A 23,203-nucleotide genomic window follows, 5' to 3' on the forward strand; every position below is an offset into this window, starting at 1 on the left:
TGGAAAGAACCTAGATGTCCATGGACAGATGAATGGATAAAGAAGAGGTGACTATATATATATATATATATATACATATATATATATATATAACTGCAATTATTTATATATACATATAATTTATATGTATATATAAATAATTGCAATTGAATACTATGCAGCCATTAAAAATATCAAAATTTTGCCATTTGCAATGATGTGGATGGAACTAGAGGGTATTATGTTATGCAAAGTAAGTCAATCAGAGAAAGACAATTATCATATGAACTCTGATATAAGGATTTTGAGAGGTAGCGTAGGGGGTGATGGGATGCAGGGAGGAGACAAAATGAAACAAGATGGGATTGGGAGGAAGACAAACTATAAGAGATTCTTAATCTCAGGAAACCAACTGATGATTGCTGGAGGACGGGGGAGGACGGGGGAGGAAGAGTGGCTGGGTTACAGACATTGGGGAGGGTATGTGCTATTGTGAATGCTGCAAATTGCATAAGACTGATGATTCATAGACTTGTACCCCTGAAGCAAATAATACATTATATTTTAGTTAAAAAATGAAAAAAAGGGGGGCGCCTGAGTGGCTCAGTGGGTTAAGCCGCTGCCTTCGGCTCAGGTCATGATCCCAGGTCCTGGGTTCGAGCCCCACATCGGGCTTTCTGCTCAGCAGGGAGCCTGCTTCCTCCTCTCTCTCTGCCTGCCTCTCTGCCTACTTGTGATTTCTCTCTGTCAAATAAATAAATAAAATCTTTTTAAAAAAAATGAAAAAAAGGGACCAGTAAGCATGAATGAATATAATGAGATTGCCCACTCAATAAGACAAAGCCCAAATGTGACTGCTTCCAAGAACTCTGATTGGGCACTCTAATTTGAAATAATTTATAACTCATAGCACTTTCTGTATTTGTCCTACACTTTATACTCTGTATTATAGTAATAATTTGCATACTTCAATCTCTTATACCTTAGTACCTTTCTCATGCTATTAACTTTTGTTAACCTTTCTTGAATAGGTAAGACAACATCCATACTTCAGAAAGTTTTGGCTCAGGCGTTATTTCCTTTTGAAAGCCTTATTAGTCTGTTTAGTGTTCCAAATTTCCCTCTTCATTTGACTCCTTCTATCCTACCACATACTACACTTTTAAATCACTTTTTGCAAGATCTTTTTCCTTTCTATTCCTATTAACTTTTGAGTAGTAACGTTATATATTTCATATCATTCAACCTTGACCACAACCCTATGAAATAAGGACTTTATCCACATTCTGCCGAGGAGTAACCTGAGGTCCATGGTCATTAAATAACCTAAGTCAGAAAGCAAACAAGACTGGATTTCACTCAAATCCATTGGATTGTATGATTGTACCTTAACCTCTATGCTATGCTATTGCCCACAAGTTAATATTGATACTGACTTCTAGAATTTTGAGTCTAAAAAACTGCACAATACTTCTACTATTAGATAGGAAATCCTTGGACTTACTTGTTCTTGGAAGGACTAGAGATGCTACTGCTTATCTAAGTCTAATCCATCATAACAACTCACCTTTGAGAAAGAGGATTAGTATTTCTAATCTTATGCTAAATTTATGAGCACATAAAAAGCTGCTTTGAACTAGTATAATTAGCCTCATTATATTAGAGATAACCAGAAACAAAATAAGAGGAAACAGCATTTCCTAAATTTTCTGTTCTAATTCATAAAAGGATAAGACTATGATATAATAAAGTGTGATGACTCAGTGTCTTCTTAATTATGTCAATTAAAATAGTCTAATGTCTTAGTCTTACCTGTTTCAATAATATTGTTAAGTTTATACTGAAGTTCACTCAAAAGACATCCCTTAATCCTTACTTTTTTATGTCATTCATTATTGTAAGTTAAATAAACTTAGTCATTTATTTTTTTCTTTTCTTTTTAATTTTATTTTAATTCTGGAATATTTTTAAACTTAGTCATTTGAAAGTATTCCAGAATTATTCTTGCTGCTTTATAGCTATAATCTTCAAAAGCAATTATTGAGAACAATCATTCTTTGTCCAAAAGAATGAAAAATTGTGGTTTGTTTCAGCTTACCTGAAAAAAATAAGGCACATTTTTAAAATAAATAATAAAGAAATAAACTTTGCAAAATCAATCATAGCTTAAGCTATCCCTCCTTGAAGTCAATAACCAGATTTAAGTACTATAATCCAAGAACCTAATATAGATACTTGTCATTATTTTTTTTAAAAGAATACTATCAACTGGAGGGAATAAGTTACTTCTAAAGGAAAGGTTCTTACTCTTCTCATTTATCAGGATACATTTATTTTTATTTTATTTTATTTTATTACAAATTTTATTTTATTTTATTAAAAAAAAGTCCCAAAGAGTTTTATTTCTAAATGTGATTTCAGGACATGACTTAATGGAAAGCTTCTGAAAAATGACAAGCATTTTGCCTACCTTGCCTCAATTAAATAAAGAATAAAAGTTAAGTGGCTTGTCAGGATTAATTAATTTGGGGGCATTCTTACCACTAAAATAGATAAGCCACCAAATTTTAGTGTGTGGCCATTTTAATTTAAATTTATAACTTATAGACTTATAGTCTGGCTACAAAATAATTTTTAATGTACTAAGCAACAATAGGAATTCACCATTTATTGGTGTGCCATGATAGCAACACTCCAAAAGGGAACTTTAAATCTGTTCTCACAGCACTTAACATGTGCAAGTAACTAATCTCAAGGCAAGAATGTTGTATGAATGTATGTTTCTAAAAGAGCAGCTGGTGTGCAATCTTAAAATGCAACTCAGAATCAAAGGAATAAGATTAAAGTGAGCCCCAGTGGGGCTGCTAGCTTCTGCTGATTACCAGCTATCATGGGACCAAACTCCAGGATTGTATACTACTTCCTGACTTTAAAAAGGTTCACTAGTTTGAGGGAACATATGTTTTGTTTAGTTTTATTTTTATTGTGATACAAAAAGCTTATTCTAACTGGTTTCTCCATTTACTAGTAATATTTTGTGTCCTCGAGAAAATAAAATTTGGAAATACAGAAAAAGGATTTTAAACTATGACTACTTTGGTGTACCCTTTCCTGGGGCAGCTTATTTGGGTGATCTGTATGCTATGATCCCTGAAATTTAACTCAGAGTTAAATATCTTAAATTCCTTATAATCTTTGTTAGGAGTCTAAAATCATGCACTATGAAGATGTGTCTTTTAAATAATTTAATTTCTTCCAAGATAGAACATCAATGAATTTACTTTAATAATAAACTATTTAGAATATCATATTTTACATGGGTGGTATAGAATGTGAATAATTTAAAATGTTAAAACTACTGCATTACAGTTTGATATTTTTCTGTAGAAGTACACTTGTCCTTTTTTGATGTTTCTAATAACTTAATCCATATTACCTTCACAGATTAGTACACAGCAGTATGTAAAACAAAATTTAACCTATAGTTGCACACTATGTATTAGTAATATGAAAAGTACTTAAGTACTTATCAATTATATCTTAGATGTCATTATTTCAAAGTAACATACCTCATACCTCACATAATTTTTCTCAGAATTTTTAAATGCCTACTTATTATATACATATTAGTGTAGTAGAAATAATGTTGTTACCTTTGATAAAAGCATTTTTATTAATTTTATACTTCTGATACTGTGGCATTACAACCGTATGCTTAAGATCAAACAGAAAGAGATTCGCTGCGGAGCCGGAGGAGGAGGGGAGAGGCCTGGAGGACACCAACATGAACAAGTTGAAATCATCGCAGAAGGATAAAGTTCGTCAGTTTATGATCTTCACACAATCTAGTGAAAAAACAGCAGTAAGTTGTTTGTCTCAAAATGACTGGAAGTTAGATGTTGCAACAGACAATTTTTTCCAAAATCCTGAACTTTATATACGAGAGAGTGTAAAAGGATCATTGGACAGGAAGAAGTTAGAACAACTATACAATAGATACAAAGATCCTCAAGATGAAAATAAAATTGGAATAGATGGTATACAGCAATTCTGTGATGACCTGGCACTCGATCCCGCCAGCATCAGTGTGTTGATCATTGCATGGAAGTTCAGAGCAGCAACACAGTGCGAGTTCTCCAAACAAGAGTTCATGGACGGAATGACAGAGTTAGGATGTGACAGCATAGAAAAACTAAAGGCCCAGATACCCAAGATGGAACAAGAACTGAAAGAGCCAGGACGATTTAAGGATTTTTACCAGTTTACCTTTAATTTTGCAAAGAATCCGGGACAAAAAGGATTAGATCTAGAAATGGCCATTGCCTACTGGAATTTAGTGCTTAATGGAAGATTTAAATTCTTAGACTTATGGAATAAATTTTTGTTGGAACATCATAAACGATCCATACCAAAAGATACTTGGAATCTTCTTTTAGACTTCAGTACAATGATTGCAGATGACATGTCTAATTATGATGAAGAAGGAGCATGGCCTGTTCTTATTGATGACTTTGTGGAATTTGCACGCCCTCAAATTGCTGGGACAAAAAGTACAACAGTGTAGCACTAAAGGAACCTTCTAGAATGTACATAGTCTGTACAATAAATACAACGGAAAATTGCACAGTCAATTTCTGCTGGCTGGACTGAACTGAAGATCAATCCTCACAATTCAGACTGAGGGTTGTGTCAAAACTTTAAGGATACATCTTGGACCATATCGTATTTCATTCTTCTAATGGTGGTTTGGGCTTGTCTTCTAGTCTGGGCCGCTCTAAACATTTATAATTCCAACATTGTGGATTTCATCTTATATCTGTGGACCATCCTAGTTTATTCTCCCATAAGTCTTAGAAGCTTTATGGTGATTATTTTGAGGTTTCCATTCTTGCATAAAGCACAATGCTGTCTTCATCAGAAAACAGTTTGGCATAAGAATTAAACATATGAACATCACAAAAAATTTATAAAAACTTCTTAAATATATGCTTTGGGCTAGTTGCAAAGACTATGCTGATAGCACTTCCAATAAGAGTGATATATTTAAGTGTACCAGATCTGGAATGGTGTTTGGTTTGGGGGGATTTTTTTTTTTCCTGGCAAATCACATGTATTGTTGATGTGAGTAGAGTAACTGATGTCAAAATAACCAACGTGAGAAATTTTTAGGATAACTTGGTGTGCCTACCTGAAAAATTTATTGTGTTTCAGACCCTCGATTTCAAAGGTTCCACAGAACTAGTCTGCACTTACCTTACCCATGTTTATATATAGTTGTCTTACAGGGAACTTTTATTTAGGAAATGTCTGCATAATGTTAGATTCTACTCCTGTCTACATTATGCACTACATAATTGGATTTCATTATGATTTTGAAATGCTTATATGCCTGTCGAATAAGTTAAACTATTTAATTTGTTTTGAATGTTTTAGATTGCTACACAATACAATATTCTAAATTTAGGCATGAGGGTTTATTTTTGTTTTGTTTTGGTTTTTTTTTTTTGTTTGTTTTTGTCAGCACACTATGGAACACAAATGAAATTCTCTTAATTTATAAGAAGATAGTAGGAATTAAATTTTGAAAATGGTCATGATGAGCCATGAAGTTCAATCCTTATAGGTACTGCTTTCAGACAAATAGTCCATTTTTGATGACCTCTTATTTTGTTGAAATTGCTTTAACTGCTAATCACTGTGGTGGCCAAATACTTACTTCAGGAGCAAAAATTTTCAAGCAAGCATGTACTTGATGCAAAATACCAATCTGGTTTTTATTCTTGTAAATTATTTAGTTTCTTCACTTTTTTTGTTTCGTTCAAATTAGCTCAGTTTTCACATCAAAGCAGAATTCTATCTTGTATTTTTTTTCATTACAAGACCCATGAACTGCTTTCTTGCTGAAAATGCCTCATTTCTCTGTTCACTTCCTGACATGTGAAGAGTTTCTTTCTTAAACATTTCTGTAAGGCAAGTAAAAAAAAAAAACGTAAAACTTCATATATTGGATGGCTTTGGTTTTTAGCAAGGAATAGGTTTTTGCTTGGTATATCCAGGCAACTCTCTTAAGATACCAATGTTAAAATTATCAAAGGAATGTACTTCAGAATAGCAGTATGTTTTATGTAGATGTGGAAATGATTTTAAGAAACAATGACATCTTACAACTACTTTTTATTTACACAGTTTCTGAAATGGAGCTTTCCCCATAGATAACTATATTAATATTCCAATCATAACTTTAACTCAAGAATATAATTCTACCAAAAGAATATTTTAAAAACTTCTGTTCGGGTTACTGGAATTGGTTATTTTAAAAAAAGGAAAAAGAAAAAAAGAAGAATCTGCTGCTTTCAGTATTTCCTGATTTCATATTTGTAAATATAAAGAGGAACTTCAATTATGAAAAATTTAAAAAGATATATATATATATGTACTATTTTGTTTTTTTGTCTTGAAGATTTTGAGTTACGGTATTGTTTTCGGATTGATTAATTCAAGTATGCTGTGTTTTAAAATGAGATCCCATTAGCTTTTTTTTTCTTCCCTCAATATAAATGGTTTTACTTAGAAGTCTGACATTGGTTCATGGCTTAGTGCCTTGGGTTTACAGACTTTTCCTTTTAAATGCAAGACCTTTTTCAACAAAATAGTGTTTGTCATCATTTTGGTACTAAACATTTATAATTACTGTGTAATTATAAACAAAAAATACATAAAGCTTTGAATATAATTATGTAGCATAAAAGTTAAGGTTGTTCACTCTATGATGGCATCTTAGAATTAAACAGTACTATTACTAGGGCTGAAAAGAGAAGACTGGTTTAATGTGGTGTGATTATTTTGAGGATAAATGTCTGGTTACAGGGAATATTTTGTACTAAAAAAATGCTTATACATATGGCCATGTATGTGTGTGAATGTGTCTGTGGGAGAGTTTGACAGAGAGAGAGGTTGAAAGATACACACACATGTGCAAACACACACAACTTGAAATGCTTTAATTCATTAAGTGTTTCAGTCTTCATTTTGGTAAACTCCCCAGGCTGATTCTTTGTTTCAAATTGAACCACAGGTACAGTTTCCTTTTTGCCAAATGTCAAAACAGGTACACATTTTAAAATGTAATGCTTTTTAAATAGTAAAGTGTATAAAATTAGAAGTGCCCACATAAAAAATACTTGAGATCAAGTTTATCTTTAGTGACTATCATCTGCATATCTCTGTAAGTTCAATTGTGCTTCTTACAATCCCTGTCATATTACCAACAGAGGCAATAAAAGCTTCAGTGAAAAAAAAAAAATCAAACAGAAAGACCTAATACCATAATATTTGATGGGAGAATCGATGATCACATTAGACCCATAATGTGGCTTGAGTTACTTTCTCCTCCTCCTCTTTTACATTCTCTTTCATTTGGTTAACATATATGCCTTATAAACATGCTCTCTTACAGCTACTGAATTACTATCTTTCACAGTTAGTAAATTCTACTTGACTCATAACACACAGAGGGAAGATCTCAAGGTTGTATCCTTTTAGATCATTTTTTTTATATTTCTTATATTATTCACACACTTCTATAAAAGTTCCTACAAATATACCTGGGATTTCAAGTACTTGTTTTACACCGAAGAGTCATGACAGACTTTGCTTCATGTTGTGTATTTCTCCTTCTAGTTGATGAAGGAAAACACACAAGAACTAGACAACCATAAGCAATAAGATTAGATTACAAAAAGTTATGTCTTATTATATATATGTGTGTGTTTGTATGTCTATATACACAATTACAAAGATATACATAATAATTTTATTGAATATGTGACTAATGGAATCGTGTGTTATTTCCATTGGAAACATTAAATCCATATAGAAATTTTCAACTTTGTTTATTAAAAATTCTTAATGTCTAAAAGCAGATTATCATTGGTATTCATATTTCTAAACACTGAAGTATTAAAATAGATCAAAGTGCTTCAGCAGAATCCATCTTTTATGTATCAACTATAAGAATAATTCTTTTGATAATAACAAAGATATGTTCTCTAGCTTTATCATTTACAGCATATCTTGATCCTTAATCTCAAACTCTCTTACTAATATGCTACAATATAACTCTTAGATAACAAGTTTACAACAATTATAAAATTCAGTGAATTATGCAACACAAATAAACCAACACTATAAAATTAGTATACCTTTTCTTCTATCCCTTAGTCTATCTCTAAAATTTATAAAAAACTAAAAAAAGGTTCTAATTCTAAACTTAATATTTATTGCTATAATTTGAAGGAGATAACATACATGAATATTAATTAATGTTATACATTTATAAGGTGCTTTACAATTTTGCTGAATTCAGGACAGTCGTCTTTATTCATTAATCTTGAAGAAGTTTTGATTTTTCCTTCATAAAACCAATCATGTAAGAATGCCACTACATTTCACACTTAGATAGACCATCATAATTAAACTATCCCCAGTTCTGTAATTGCCAGTTTGCAAATAAATTGCATCTATCAAACCAGAACAATAAATTTTATGTATACCAGAGAATAAAATGTTCTTCCACATCATTGCAGCCAGTTTAAATCCTAGGGCCCCATAAAGGATTTTGTTTAGACTTGATTTTAACAGATTCTCTCTCAACTTTCCGTTGCCATGTACATCGAAAAACCATTCATGTTAATGTTAACAACTTTCTAAAATGACTTAAAATATGTTTCTAGGTAATGTTCAAAAGGATAGGTAAGTATTTTTTTTATTTTCTAGATTAAATAGCACTAATAAATAAAACTGCTTTTAAAAAGTACTGATTGAAACTATTGCTTCAGTTCAAATTATATGTATTTTACCAAATTTCTCTTCCAGTAAGCCTAGTTAAGTATGGTTAGAAAGTCAGCCTAAAAGTCAATATGTGAACATGTATGTAAATATATATAATGCTCTAATAATTTCCACATACAGTTTAACAAATGGAATCAGCAGACTTCTATAGTATGATAAAGCAACAATCCTAGCAACAATTCAAAATCATCAAGGTAGACAGCTTCTTTGCAACTAACTTCATCATGGATGTCAAGTTTTTTAATTCAATTTCCCCTGTGGATATAAATATCAGTACTGTATGTAATGTTAGGAGTATTTAATAACTTCTTGTACTAAGCACTGAAAATAAGGTCCAAAGTAATTAATTTCATGCCCATAGAGTTAAATATTTTAAAGCTTTTACTAGTTATATAAAAATTTATCATTAAACCCTTGGTAGATCATCAAAAATCTATCTGAATGAAGATGGCGGAGGAGTAGCAGACTGAAATAACATCAGGTTGCAGGAGTTGAGCTAGATAGTTATCAAACCATTCCAAATACTACAAACCCAACAGGAGATTGAAGAGAAGAGCAGCAATTCTAGAAACAGAAAATCAACCACTTTCTGAAAGGTAGGACATGCAGAGAAGTGAATCCAAAGCAACGGGAAGATAGACCATGCGGGGAGGGTCTAGGTCCCAGCAAGCAGTGGAGTGGTGAAACAGTGGAGCACAAAATCAGTTAGCTCCACTGAGGGACCTCTCTCCAGAGGCTAAGTGGGGGTGGAGCCCCCATGAGGACAATGTGGTCTCAGGTCCTGCAGGGTCACTAAAGGATCAGGGGTGTCTGAGTGTAGCAGAGATCACAGGTATCAGAGCAGGGAAGCCAACTACAGAGGTGGAGCTGAGGAGTGAGCTCTCAGCTTGGGGTTACCTTAAATTGTGATTTGAGGCCCAGTCTCAGGCCACTGCTCTTTGAGCAGAGACCCCACAAGTGGCAGATCCAATAAGACCCACCTTCCTCTGCCAGAAGAGCAGGGCAGAAGGAATTTACTGGTTTTGGAGACTCCAAACGAAACCATGCACCAGAGACAGAAATGCTTAGTCACAGGCTGGGTGAGCCCAGAGAGCGGTCCGAGACCAGGGAGATGGGAGTGATTGACTGATTTTCTCTGAGCTCTCGGCTTCTCTGGGCTAGAGATTGGGAGGCCACCATTTTCATTCCTGTCCTCCAGAGCTCTACAGAAAGCGTTCAGGAACAAAACTTCCCAAGAGCAAACCAAAGCAGATTACTTAGCCCGGTCCCTGGCAAGGGCAGTGCAACTGTGCCTTAAGCAAAGACATTTGAAAATCACTACAACAGGCCCTTCCCTCAGATCAGCAAGAACATCCAGCCAAGACTAAGCTCACTGATCAAGGAGAATGGCAGAATTCCAGAGGAGGAGAAAGCAAAGCATGGAATTCAAGGCTTTCTCCCCATGATTCTTTAGTCTTACAAAGTTAATTAAACTTTTTTAATTTTATTTTTTTCTTATTCTATTTTTTAACTTTTTCCCTTTCCTCTCTTAATGTTTTTTTAACTAGCTTATCTTAACAATAACTTTCAAAAAAAAAACTTTTTAAACCTTCATTATTATAGTTGTATTTTATCCTGCATTGTATCTAACTTTCTTTTTTGTACACATATAGGGTTTTTTCTTCTAAAAATTTTGGGATACAATTTATTCTAATAGATCAAAATATACTCTAAATCTAGCACAGGGCTTTGTTCTCATCTCCAGCCTGAGAAAATTCTCTCCACTTTCTTTTTCTTTCTTTTTCCAACCAACTTATTTTATCAATTTGATTTTTCAAGTTTTTATTAAAATTTTCATCTTTACAGTCATATTCCATCCCTTCATCATGTTTACCCTTATTTTTGCATTTATATAAGTTATCTTTCCTTAAAATTTTTGGAGGTAATTTTTTCTAAGAGACCAAAATACACCCAAAATCAAGTGAGTGACTCTGTTCTAGTCACCAGTCTTTTTAATTTATTTTTAACCCCTTTCTTCTCTCCCCAATATAGGGTCTCTTCTGATTTGGTTAGCACACATTTCTGGGGTCTTTGCCACCCTTTTAGTACTTTATACTCTCGTTCATATATTCTTATCTGGATAAAATGACAAGGTGGAAAAACTCACCACAAAAAAAGAACAAGAGGCACTACTGAAGACTAGGGACCTCATCAATATCAACATTGGTAATATGTCATAACTAGAGTTCAGAATGATGATTATCAAGGTGCTAGTTGGGCTCAAAAAGGGCATGGAACATATTAGAGAAAACCTGTCTAGAGCAATAAAAGCCATTTCTGAGGAAATAAAAACTAAAACCTAACCAAGCTGAAATCAAAAAAGCTATTAATAAGTGCAATAAAAAAATGGAGGCTCTTATTGCTAGGATTAATGAGGCAGAAGAGAGAATTAGTGATATAGAAGACCAAATGACAGAGAATAAAGAAGCTGAGCAAAAGAGAGACAAACAACTACTGGAGCATGAGGAGAAAATCTGAGAGATAAGTCATACCATATGATGAAACAATATTAGAATAATTGGGATTCCAGAAGAAGAAGAAAAAGAGAGGGGCAGAGAAGGTATATTGGAGCAAATTATAGTAGAGAATTTCCATAATATGGCAAAGGAAACAAGCATCAATCCAGGAGGCACATAGAACCCCCCTCAAGATCCATAAGAATAGGTCCACACCCTGTCATCTAATAGTAAAACTTACAAGTCCTAGTGACAAAGAGAAAATTCTGAAAGCACCTAGAAACATTCAAAGGCAAGGGAAGATAGGGCTAAAATGAACTACTGGGACTTTATCAAGATCAAAAGCTTTTGCACAGCAAAGGAAATAGTAAACAAAACCAAAAGACAACTGACAGAATGGGAGAAGATATTTGCAAATGACATATCAGATAAAGGGCTAGTATCCAAAATCTATAAAGAACTTACCAAAATCAACACCCAAAGAACAAAGAATCCAATCAAGAAATGGGCAGAAGACATGAACAGACATTTCTGCAAAGAAGACATTCAGATGGCCAACAGACACATGAAAAAGTGCTCCATATCACTCGGCATCAGGGAAATACAAATCAAAACCACAATGAGATACCACCTCACACCAGTCAGAATGGCTAAAATTTACAAGTCAGGAAATGACAGATGCTGGCAAGGCTGCAGAGAAAGGGGGACCCTCCTACACTGTTGGTGGGAATGCAAGCTGGTGCAGCCACTCTGGAAAACAGCATGGAGGTTCCTCAAAAAGTTGAAAATAGAGCTACCCTATGACCCAGCAATTGCACTAATGAGTATTTACCCTAAAGATACAAATGTAGTGATCTAAGGGGCACATGCACCCAAATGTTTATAGCAGCAATGTCTCCAATAGCCAAACTATGGAAAGAACCTAGATGTCCATCAACAGATAATTGGATAAAGAAGAGTTGGTAGAGATATACAATGGAATACTGTGCATCCATCAAAAGAAATGAAATCTTGCCATTTGCAATGATGTGGATGGAACTAGAGGGTATTATGCTGAGTGAGAAAAGTCAATCAGACTAAGACAATTATCATATTATCTCCCTGATATGAGGAATTTGAGAGGAAAAGGGGGGGTTGGGGAGTAGGGAAGGAAAAAAATGAAACAATATGGGATTGGGAGGGAGAAAAACCAAAAGAGATTCTTAATCTCACAAAACAAACAGAGTTACCAGTGGGAGAGGGGGTATGGAGAGGGTGGTTGGGTTATGGACATTGGGGAGGGTATATGCTATGGTGAATGCTGTGAACTGTGTAAGCCTGACAATTCACAGACCTGTACCCCTGGGGCAAATAATACATTATATTAATTTAAAAAATAAAATAAAATAAAAACAACAAAAAAATCTATCTGAAGAGTTGGGTGGTTATAGTGGAAAATAATTAGATGTTTACTTTTGATTATGCAACAGTAGTAAGTACTTAGAAAAACATACAACAAAAAATAGACAAGCATAATGCAAATTAGTTGAAGGTACATTTATAACTGACTACTTAATTTGTACATAGATTTAGTTAGAAAGCAGGCTTATACTTTCCAACGATATGAAAAACTGACAAGATCTTTAATATATCTTATAAATGTTAATTTTCCCCACAGGGGAACTAATGCTTCTGATTAGTTAAAGTAAACAGCAAGGGTTACGCAATTAAAAGTGGTTCTCACTGGCAGCACTTTCCCTTTTCAAACATAAAAAAGTTTAAAACAAACATATTACTCTATACACTCTGGAGAAACAATGAAATAGGATTCCAGAATTCAGGTTGTATTTTATAAGTTTGCTATTAATTAGCCTTGTGCTATATAACTTAAGTCTGATTCTATTTTAGTTAAATGCATTATAATACTGCCTTCAGATTTTAAAAGGTATTTTAGAATTTCCAAAAAGATTAACTTTTGAAATAAAGTTTTTGTGCCCAACACTTTTTAATATAAGGACTGTTTATCTTGGAAATTCATCATATACAATTCTTCAGTATTATAATGTGTCTTAATTCCAGGGAAGAGAGAAAGAGACTATAGAGCTGGTGCCTAATGGAGAAAAGGAGAAATCAATTAGTTTGGATTTTTGTTATGCCTATATAGTCCAAAGTTTATTTAACAAAGAGAGAGAGAGGGAGAGAGAGAGATTATATGTTAATTTCTCAAGCTTCATATTTAATTTCATAGTTATAACATCCTGTAAGCAATATAGGTATATTCAATATTTCTTTATCTCCTTGATCAAGAAAGTACATTTCATTTCTTGTGCAAATATCACACATACACTAATGTCAATCAGTGTACCAGAATGGAAATTTCCTGATTCCCAGATTATTCCTAATTTTTTGGCTTGGCAATGAGTAGCACACAGCTTTGGTAAAAACCCTACCACAGGGTAGTTATATTTTTAAATTTGAGGAAACTCCATACTGTTTTCCAGGGTGGCTGCATCAGTTTGCATTCTCACCAACAGTGTAAGAGTGTTCACCTTTCTCCACATCTGTGATACAGCAATTGCACTACTAGGTATTTACCCAAAGGATATAACATACTTATTCAAAGGAATACAAGCAGCCCAATGTTTATAGCAGCACTATTAACAATGGCCAAATTATGGAGAGAGCCCAAATGTCCATCGACTGATGAATAGATAAAGAAGATGTGGTATATACATACCACATGGAATACAAAATTTTTACTCAGCCATAAAAAGAATGAAATCTTACCATTTGCAACAATGTGGATGGAGCAAGATAGTATTATGCTAAGCAAAGTCAGTCAGTCAGAGAAAGCCAAAAACCATATGATTTTACTCATATGTGGAATTTAAGAAATAAAACAGATGAACATAGGAGAGGAAAAGGGGAGAGAGAGAACAAGAAAACAGACTCTCAACTATAGAGAATAAACTGAGGGGAGGTGGGTGGAAGGATGGGTTAAATGGGTGATGAGTGTTAAGGAGGACATTTGTTTGGATGAGCCCTGGGTGTTGGATGTAAATCAATCACTAATCCTATACCTGAAACTAATATTACACTGTATATTAACTGGAATTAAAATAAAAACTTAAAAAGAAAATCCTATCACAAATATTTACTGCAACAATATCAATATCTGCACAAGAAGATCAAAATGAGTTCAATTCATCTTGTTTTAGATACAGAGCCTGCTGTCTTCATTTGAATTTCCTCCCCATTCTTTGTCTTATCGTTTTCCATTTTTTTCTTGTAATGCATATCATAAACTCTCATAAATGGAAAAGACTGTTCCTTCTGCTCTTCTGTAGAATCTATTCAGCATGATAGTAAGCTTGAACTTATTATATGGACCCTATATGGCTTTCTAACTTTCTTATGTTTCTCATCTCACTAATTTTCGAAAATGGGAGATTCAATGATTATGAGATCATACTCTGTAAATCAACTGTCTCTCTTCTCTGCTAAGTATCTTTTCATATTATTTCCCATAAAGGTTATTTCTGCACAAGTCTGTCTCCTATATACTGTGAGTTTCTGGAGGATTGGGATATCCAGTTGAAAATTATCACAAAACCTATAGAGTCACAGTGCTTTTAGCACTCAAAAAATAATGAAGAAATATTCAACAAATACTTGCTCTATAGCGATCTGGAGGACAAACAGATAGAGAGAAAGGATCAGGAGGAAGCCTGGAACAAACAGCTTAGAAGCCATGAAAACAGAATCAGGGAAATAAATGATGCCATGAAACGTTCCAACATCAGATTTATTGGAATCCCTGAAGGGGAGGAGAAAGAAAGAAGTCTAGAAGATATAGTGGAACAAGATCTTCATGAAAATTTTTCCAACCTCACGAATGGAACCAGCATTCATGTAATAGAGGCCGAATGGTCTCCACCCAATATTATAGATTCCAGAAAAACATCAAGGCACCTGATAGTCAAATTGAGGAATCATAATTGTAGATATAATCTCTTGAAAGCCGCTAGGACAAAGAGGCTCCTTACTTACAGAGGAAAGCCCATCAGAATAACGTCAGACCTGTCCACAGAGACCTGGCAAGCCAGAAAGGGCTGTCAAGATATATTCAGGGCACTAAATGAGAAGAACATGCAGCCAAGAATACTTTATCCAGCAAGACTGACATTCAAAATGGATGGAGAGATAAAGAGTTTCCAAGACCGACAAGGCTTAAAAGACTATGCGACCACCAAGCCAACACTGCAGGAAATATTAAGGGGGGTTCTATAAAAGAGGAAAAATCCTAAGAATAGCATTGAACAGAAATATAGAGACAATCTACAGAAAGAAAGACTTCAAAGGTAACACGATGTCAATAAAAACGTATCTATCAATAATCATTCTCAATGTGAATGGCCTAAATGCACCCATAAGACAGCATAGGGTTGCAGATTGGATAAAATGACAGGACCCATCCATATGTTGTCTACAAGAGACCCATTTTGAACCTAAAGATACACCCAGACTGAAAGTGAAGGGATGGAGAAGCATCTTTCATGCCAATGGGCCTCAAAAGAAGGCCAGGGTAGCGATTCTCATATCAGACAAATTAGATTTTAAACTAAAGACTGTAGTCAGAGATACAGAAGGACACTACATCATTCTTAAAGGGACTATCCACCAAGATGATCTAACAACTGTAAATATCTATGCCCCCAATATGGGAGCAGCCAATTACATAAGAAAACTGTTAATCAAGATAGTCATATTGATATGAATACATTAATAGTAGATCTTAACACGCCTCTCTCAGAAATAGACAGATCAGGGCACCTGGGTGGCTCAGTGGGTTAAGCCGCTGCCTTCAGCTCAGGTCATGATCCCAGGTCCTGGGTTTGAGCCCCACATCGGGCTTTCTGCTCAGCAGGGAGCCTGCTTCCTCCTCTCTCTCTGCCTGCCTCTCTGCTTACTTGTGATTTCTCTCTGTCAAATAAATAAATAAAATCTTTAAAAAAAAAAGAAATAGATCATCGAAGCAGAAAATCAATAAAGAAACAATAGCATTGGGGCGCCTGGGTGGCTCAGTGGGTTAAGCCGCTGCCTTCAGCTCAGGTCATGATCTCAGGGTCCTGGGATCGAGCCCCACATCGGGCTCTCTGCTCAGCAGGGAGCCTGCTCCCTCCTCTCTCTCTGACTGCCTCTCTGCCTGCTTGTGATCTCTCTCTATCAAATAAATAAATAAAATCTTTTAAAAAAAAAACAATAGCATTGAATGACACATTGGACCAGATGGACCTCATAGATATATACAGAACATTACACCTTAAAACAACAGAATACTCATTCTTCTCAAGTGCACATGGAACCTTCTCAAGAATAGACCACATACTGGATCACAAATCAGGACTCAACCAATACCAAAAGACTGAGATTATTCCCTGCACATTCTCAGATCACAATGCTTTGAAACTGGAGCTCAATCACAAGGAAAAGTTCAGAAGGAACTCAAACACCTGGAAGCTAAAGACCACCTTGCTTAAGAATGCTTGGGTCAACCAGATCAAAGAAGAACTGAAACAATTCATGGAAACCAATGGGAATGAAGACACTTTGGTCCAAAACCTATGGGATACAGCAAAGGTGGTCCTAAGGGGGAAATACATAGCCATCCATGCCTCCCTCAAAAAAATTGAAAAATCTAGAACACACCAGCTGTCTCTACACCTATATTTTATAATGGAATTACACAAGCATTTATTTAATATTTTTAGATAAACAATTTTTCCAACTGACATTTTAAAATAAGATTAAAATTAAGAATATAGGTGAAAATTATGTTTTCTTTTTCTTTAATTTCAGATGATTCTGTTGAAGTTTTGCTGAAAGGAGGATGAATCAATGAGCATAACTTATTAAGAAAAAAATAAATTACCCAGCTAAATAAAAATGTTTGCATTAATAATGTTTGTAGATAACTGAATTTGTTCAAATGTGTTTTGGAATTGGGAGATGAAGGATTTTATGATCAATCATGGCCATTTTTTTGGGGGGGGGAGATTTTTTTGAGAGAGAGGGAGAGCATGAGTGGTGGGAGAGGAACAGAGGGAGAGGGAGAAGCAGACTCCCCACTGATCAAAGGGACCCAACAGGGGCTCAATCCCAGGACTTTGATATCCTGACCTGAGCCAAAGGCAGACACTTATCTGTCTGAACCACCCAAGCACCTGTCATGGCCACTCTTCTAAGATTATACAGCATAGGTTCTTATATTGGAAGAGGAAGAAAAAACAAAATTAAGAAGAAATGACTACATGGGTAGCACAGCACCATTGTAAGTACTTAAGGATGTTAGGAAAGAGGGAGGAGACTAGAAAGCAGGAGTGGGGCAGAAGGAAGCCTATCAGAAATTTAATTTGGTCAGAGCAAGTGAGAGGATTTGTTTGGGTTTCTTTGTCCTTCACCTTCATACACAGAAGACAGAGCAAGACCATATTCGGGGGTGGGGGCGTGGGGGGAAACACCATCATCCAGATTCAGCAGTATGTCACTGTTAACTAGATTTTAACAGTCATGTTATATGATGAACATGTGTTAATTAACTCAAAATAAAAAAGAAAGAAGAGATTACTATGATTATGTACCTAAAGCTTTCATTTTATTTTTATTTTTTTAAGAAATTACTTTCCCCTAATTCTTTTTTTTTAAGATTTTATTTATTTATTTATTTGACAGGCAGAGATCACAAGTAGGCAGAGAGGCAGGCAGAGAGAGAGAGAGAGAGGGAAGCAGGCTCCCTGCTGAGCAGAGAGCCCAATGCGGGGCTCGATCCCAGGACCCTGAGATCATGACCTGAGCCGAAGGCAGAGGCTTTAACCCACTGAACCACCCAGGTATCCTAAAGCTTTCATTTTAAAAGTCATAAAATATTTGCAAATTTGCTAACTACTTACTGTGGCCCTTCAATTTCACTTTGTCTCTTTAGTAGCTTATATCCCAAATGTAGATATAAATGTTGACAATATTTACATTTTGTATGACTCTCTAGCAGATGTAAGTCTATTTGAATTTTTCTAAGGCAGTTCAGAGAAGTGAAAGGGTTTTTTCTCATTTGGAAAAACCAGACACACAAACAAACACATGAGAATAGGTTTTATCTAACATTTATTTTTAAAATACATAGATTATGTTTATTATCTAAGAATTTTAAAGGGAAGCAACCCTGCCTATTTGTGATAAAGACCCTACATAAAAGATAATACTAGACACACATAGGAGCACCTGGGTGGTGCATTCATTTAAATATCAGACTCTCGATTTTGGCTCAGATCATAATCTCAGGGTCCTGGAATTGAGGTCCATGTCAGGAGCTCCATGTCAGGATCCAAGCAAGGCATGGAGCCTGTTTAAGATTTTCTCTCTTGAGGTACATGGATGATTCAGTCAGTTAAGCAGCTGTCTTCTGCTCAGGTCATGATCCCAGGGTACTGGGATCAGTCCTGCACTGGGCTCCCTGCGCAGGGGCTAGTCTATTTCCTCTCCCTCTGCCCATGACCCTGCTCTCTGGCTCACTTCCTCTCAAATAAATAATAAAATGTTTAAAAAAAAAAAAAGATTCTCTCTCTCCCCACTTCTGCCCCTCCCTTGCTCTAAACAAACAAATAAACAAACAAATAAACAAACAAACAAATAAATAATTTGTTTTAAAAAGTTAAAAAAAAAGAAAGCTATATAGCAGATAATAGTAGCAGCTTGTATTTAATCAGCATTTATTAAGTTCCTTAAGGATTTTAAAACACCTACCTTAACACCTTTAAAAAATTTAACAGTAGTTTGATGCTGTCATTTCAACATATTTATCCTATGCTCCTGTTTGGTCTTTTTTGGCAATGACTTTTTCCCTTGTCCTTTTGAAAATTCATTCTGATACACCTCCATTTACTGCTTTATATGATTTCCCTTGGTCATCCTATGGTATTTTATGGGATAACCTACACATGTCTATGACTTTTTTTTTTAAGATTTTATTTATTTATTTGACAGACAGAGATCACAAGTAGGCAGAGAGGCAGGCAGAGAGAGAGACGGAGGCAGGCTCCCTGCTGAGCAGAGAGCCGAATGTGGGGCTTGATCCCAGGACCCTGGGATCATGACCTGAGCTGAAGGTAGAGACCTAACCCACTGAGCCACCCAGGCGCCCCACATGTCTATATCTTTAAAGCATGCATTTGCATTTTCTTCAGCACTGTTCTTTGAATTTCCATTTTTCATATGTATCTTAGATGAGTAATTCTTAGTTTAGAAGAGTAAAGTGCAAGAGAGAGGAAAAAAGGGTGGAAAAAAACTAAATTGAACTTGAATTTAAAAAATTGTCAAACTGATGCTTCCACTACTCAACACATTGCACACTAATCTTTTGGTTAGATTCAAGTTATTCACAGTAGAGCGAACCTTCTAATTCACACACTTACAGTTCTGGGAAGCCAGCATGGCAAGAGTGACCAAAATGATCAGGGTGTTATTTATATCCATCTATGAAACAAATATTAAATGTAATTGTTTTATCTTTTTTTCTATACTAATTTCTTAGATAATGAGTAGTGATACCACCACCACATCCTACTACAGAGCTTTTACTACATGGTATGATTCCCACATACCCATACATCTAGATGTCTTTCATATATAAAAGCAGTAGGTAGATGGGAAAATGGGTGAAGTAAGTGAAGGAGAGTAAGAACACACTTATCACGATAGGCACTGAGCAATGTATAAAATTCTTGAATCACTATATTGTACACATGAAACTCAAATAACACTGTTTGTTAATTATACCGGCATTAAAGAGGGGAAAAAGGCCCAGTCAAGAAATATGCTTCAACCTGTTTAATGCTATATTGAATCACTTCTCTCAAGATAATTATAGACACCAACTATTGTTCTGTGCTTGGTATGGTTCATAGCTTTATTGCCTTTGAGGTTGACTTGCTTTATTAAATCTTACTTACTTTTAAAATCTTTACTAAAATCTAACTTTATATACAGAAGTTGTTACCAATATCCCCCCTTTTCCTCTCTGTGACAAACCATATTCACCTGCAGAATAAAATGTAAGCTATTTATATACTATAACAATACTACTTATAGTCAAGGGATAAGTTTTGACATATTAACTTTTAAATATTAACTTTTGTAAAGTAATAAAGATTAGACATTTTAAGATTATATTTACTTTATATACTTATATTTACTTTATATATTTTATATATTTATATACTTATATTTAAGGCTATATTTACTTTATATATAAATGGATTAGACATTTAAAGTTATATTTACTTTTTCCTCATGAATCTGTCTTTTCCAGATTTTATATTTTTTTCTTTTAGCATAGAATATATAAATACCATTTATCTATTGCAGAGGAACCAGTTACCCATATTATCCAGTTAGGACAGTAAAGATAAATACTATATAATAGATATTTAGAAATACTAAATTATTTCATAAAATATGTTACTGTCTAATTTTAGCAGATAAGCAGCGGATAAGGAGCAGCTTAAAAAATAACATTCACTGGTGAGTTTTCAAAACTACTGTGTTGTAATAACAAGAAACAAGCCAGGGATGATAAACATTTCAATATCTACTTTAAGGACAGGGATAGCACAACTAAAGGAACAATTATTTCATATACGCACATCCACATATTTGGGTGACAGTCTAGAGAATTTATCCCATGAAAATGCAGCTAATACAAAAGCACTGTGTTTAGATAGGAGATATATAAAAACAGTCCGTTTACCTTATTAAGACCTAGGTTAACCTGAGAACAGATATTCTTGCACCAAAATAAAGCAGCACAGTCTTTGCCTACATATTTAGGAAATAGTGTTAGCTCTGCAATAGAGATGATAACAGGTTTACATGCTGTTTCTCTTGCTAATGGAATGAAGACAGACATACTGACTAGAAATTATTTTTCCATTTTCTCTCACCATCTACTTTGTTTCCTCCTCTTTATCTCTTTCCAACTTGTGTTTTCCTCTCTCTCTCTCTCTCCCCCAATACCCTTCCTCCAAAAATGTCTCACATATCCCAAAATTTTAAATGCCTCACTTTTTCTAGGAAAGTTATTGGAGATCACCATCCATGGGCAAGAAAAACTGAAGATTAGGAGTAGGGTGTACTCTTACATAATACTGTAAGACATGGGATATGAAAGAGCAAAATAACAAAACCACTCAAAGAGATCTGGATAAACTCCTTAACCATGTAGTGAAATGCAACATAAGGTTGAAAAATTACTGTTATCAACAAAAATTATAAAGAAAATAGTACACTGCTTTCCAGGACAATATGGACTTGATCTAGCAGAAATAATATGCAACCTACAGGGCAAATAACCAAGCTAAAAACAAGGGAATGCCCAGAAACAAAGTAATCTAAAGTCAAACCTAAAGCTTGCCAAGTCATCCAAAGAATATGCAATGTGTCTGTCTTTAAGTACACTGAAGCCTAGCATTGAATAATGTCATGATTTCTATCTCTCTCTTTTGAAGTTACACATACTAAATTATTCCTCCAGCCATTTTTTTATTTTTAAAATTACCTGCTTATCAAAATAAAATATGCTCATTGATTATATATTTTAAGAGAAAAGTGTAAAAAAACATTGTTCTGAAAAACACCTAAGATAACTATTACTGTTAACATTTTGGCATATTTTACATTTTCTTTTTCATTTTCCCATTTTTTAAAGAAATTCCTGCTGCATTTATAACTTGGGTCTTCTATTTTATCAATGTATAATTTACTTTTATATTATCTCTCCTGGGAAATTTAGGGTTTTTTTTAAGGTTTTATTTATTTTGGGGAGAAAGAGAGAGCATGCATGAGCCAGGGAGAGGGGCAGAGGGAGAAGCAGACTCCCTGCTGAGCAGGGGGCCCACTGTGGGACTTGATTCCAAGACCCTGGGATTATGACCTAAGCCAAAGGCAGATGCTTAATAACTGACTGAGCCACCAGCTGCCCTCTCTTGGGAAATTTAAGTGGTTTCATTTCACTGCATTAGTGTATTGTTTAAGCCATTATTAAATTAGCATCACATTTAAACAGTTGATTTGATAAACAGTCATTACCTTTTCATGATAATTAGAAAAGTATATTAAAGTCCTGTATAGTCACCAGGATATACTGGGTTATTGGTCAGTAGTAAATGCTAGGGTGTGCCACCTATATTTTCCCTAACTCCAGATTAAGGGCCCTTATTTCCTCAGTTGCCAAAGTGTCACCTGCTCCCAGTTCACAACTGAATCCCTCCCCTAGAACTATCACCAGCGCAAGGGAATGGCTTTATCCTGGCTTGAAAATCTTCCCCAGTTTCTTATCTATACATGGATACTAAGCCCCAGCCCTTCTGTTGCAATTCCCAACTCCCAGGGCCACCCAGTTGCAGCACTCTCCATAGCACTGCGGTATGTGTACCAGATTCTGCTTCCCTCATCCCCTTCCTCACAGGATGTTTTATTCCATTACGGCTGTTATAACGAATACTATAGGAATTTATACTATAGGCTGGGAATTCCAAGATCAAGGCACCAGCAGATGTGGTGTCAGATGAGGGCCCTCTTCAATCTGTAACTTCACTTGGCAGGGATGAAGGAACTCTCTGGGATTTTTTTTTTTGGGGGGGGGGGTCTATGATATACTTTCTTTTTTATTATGATTAACATATAATGTATTATTTGTTTCAGGGGTACAGGTCTGTGATTCATCACTCTTACACAATACACAGTGTTCCCCACAACATCTGCCTTTCCAATGCCCATCACTCCATCATCCTATCCCATTCCCCCTCCACTCCAGCAACCTTCAGTTTGCTTCCTGAGATTAAGGGTCT

At 34.9% G+C, this 23,203-nt stretch overlaps 1 protein-coding gene and 1 long non-coding RNA gene across 2 annotated transcripts in view; one reads left to right on the forward strand and one right to left on the reverse strand.

Moving 5' to 3' along the window:
• Positions 1-23,203, reverse strand: part of LOC125105112 (uncharacterized) — a 272,805-nt gene that overhangs the window by 204,739 nt on the left and 44,863 nt on the right. The window lies entirely within an intron of this gene.
• Positions 3,721-7,282, forward strand: LOC125105110 (DCN1-like protein 1). The gene has a single exon (XM_047738229.1). The coding sequence runs from the start codon at positions 3,764-3,766 to the stop codon at positions 4,541-4,543; it is 780 nt and encodes a 259-aa protein (XP_047594185.1). The 5' UTR covers positions 3,721-3,763; the 3' UTR covers positions 4,544-7,282.

Source organism: Lutra lutra, chromosome 7 (genome assembly GCF_902655055.1).
Source record: "Lutra lutra chromosome 7, mLutLut1.2, whole genome shotgun sequence".
Lineage (NCBI taxonomy): Eukaryota > Metazoa > Chordata > Mammalia > Carnivora > Mustelidae > Lutra > Lutra lutra.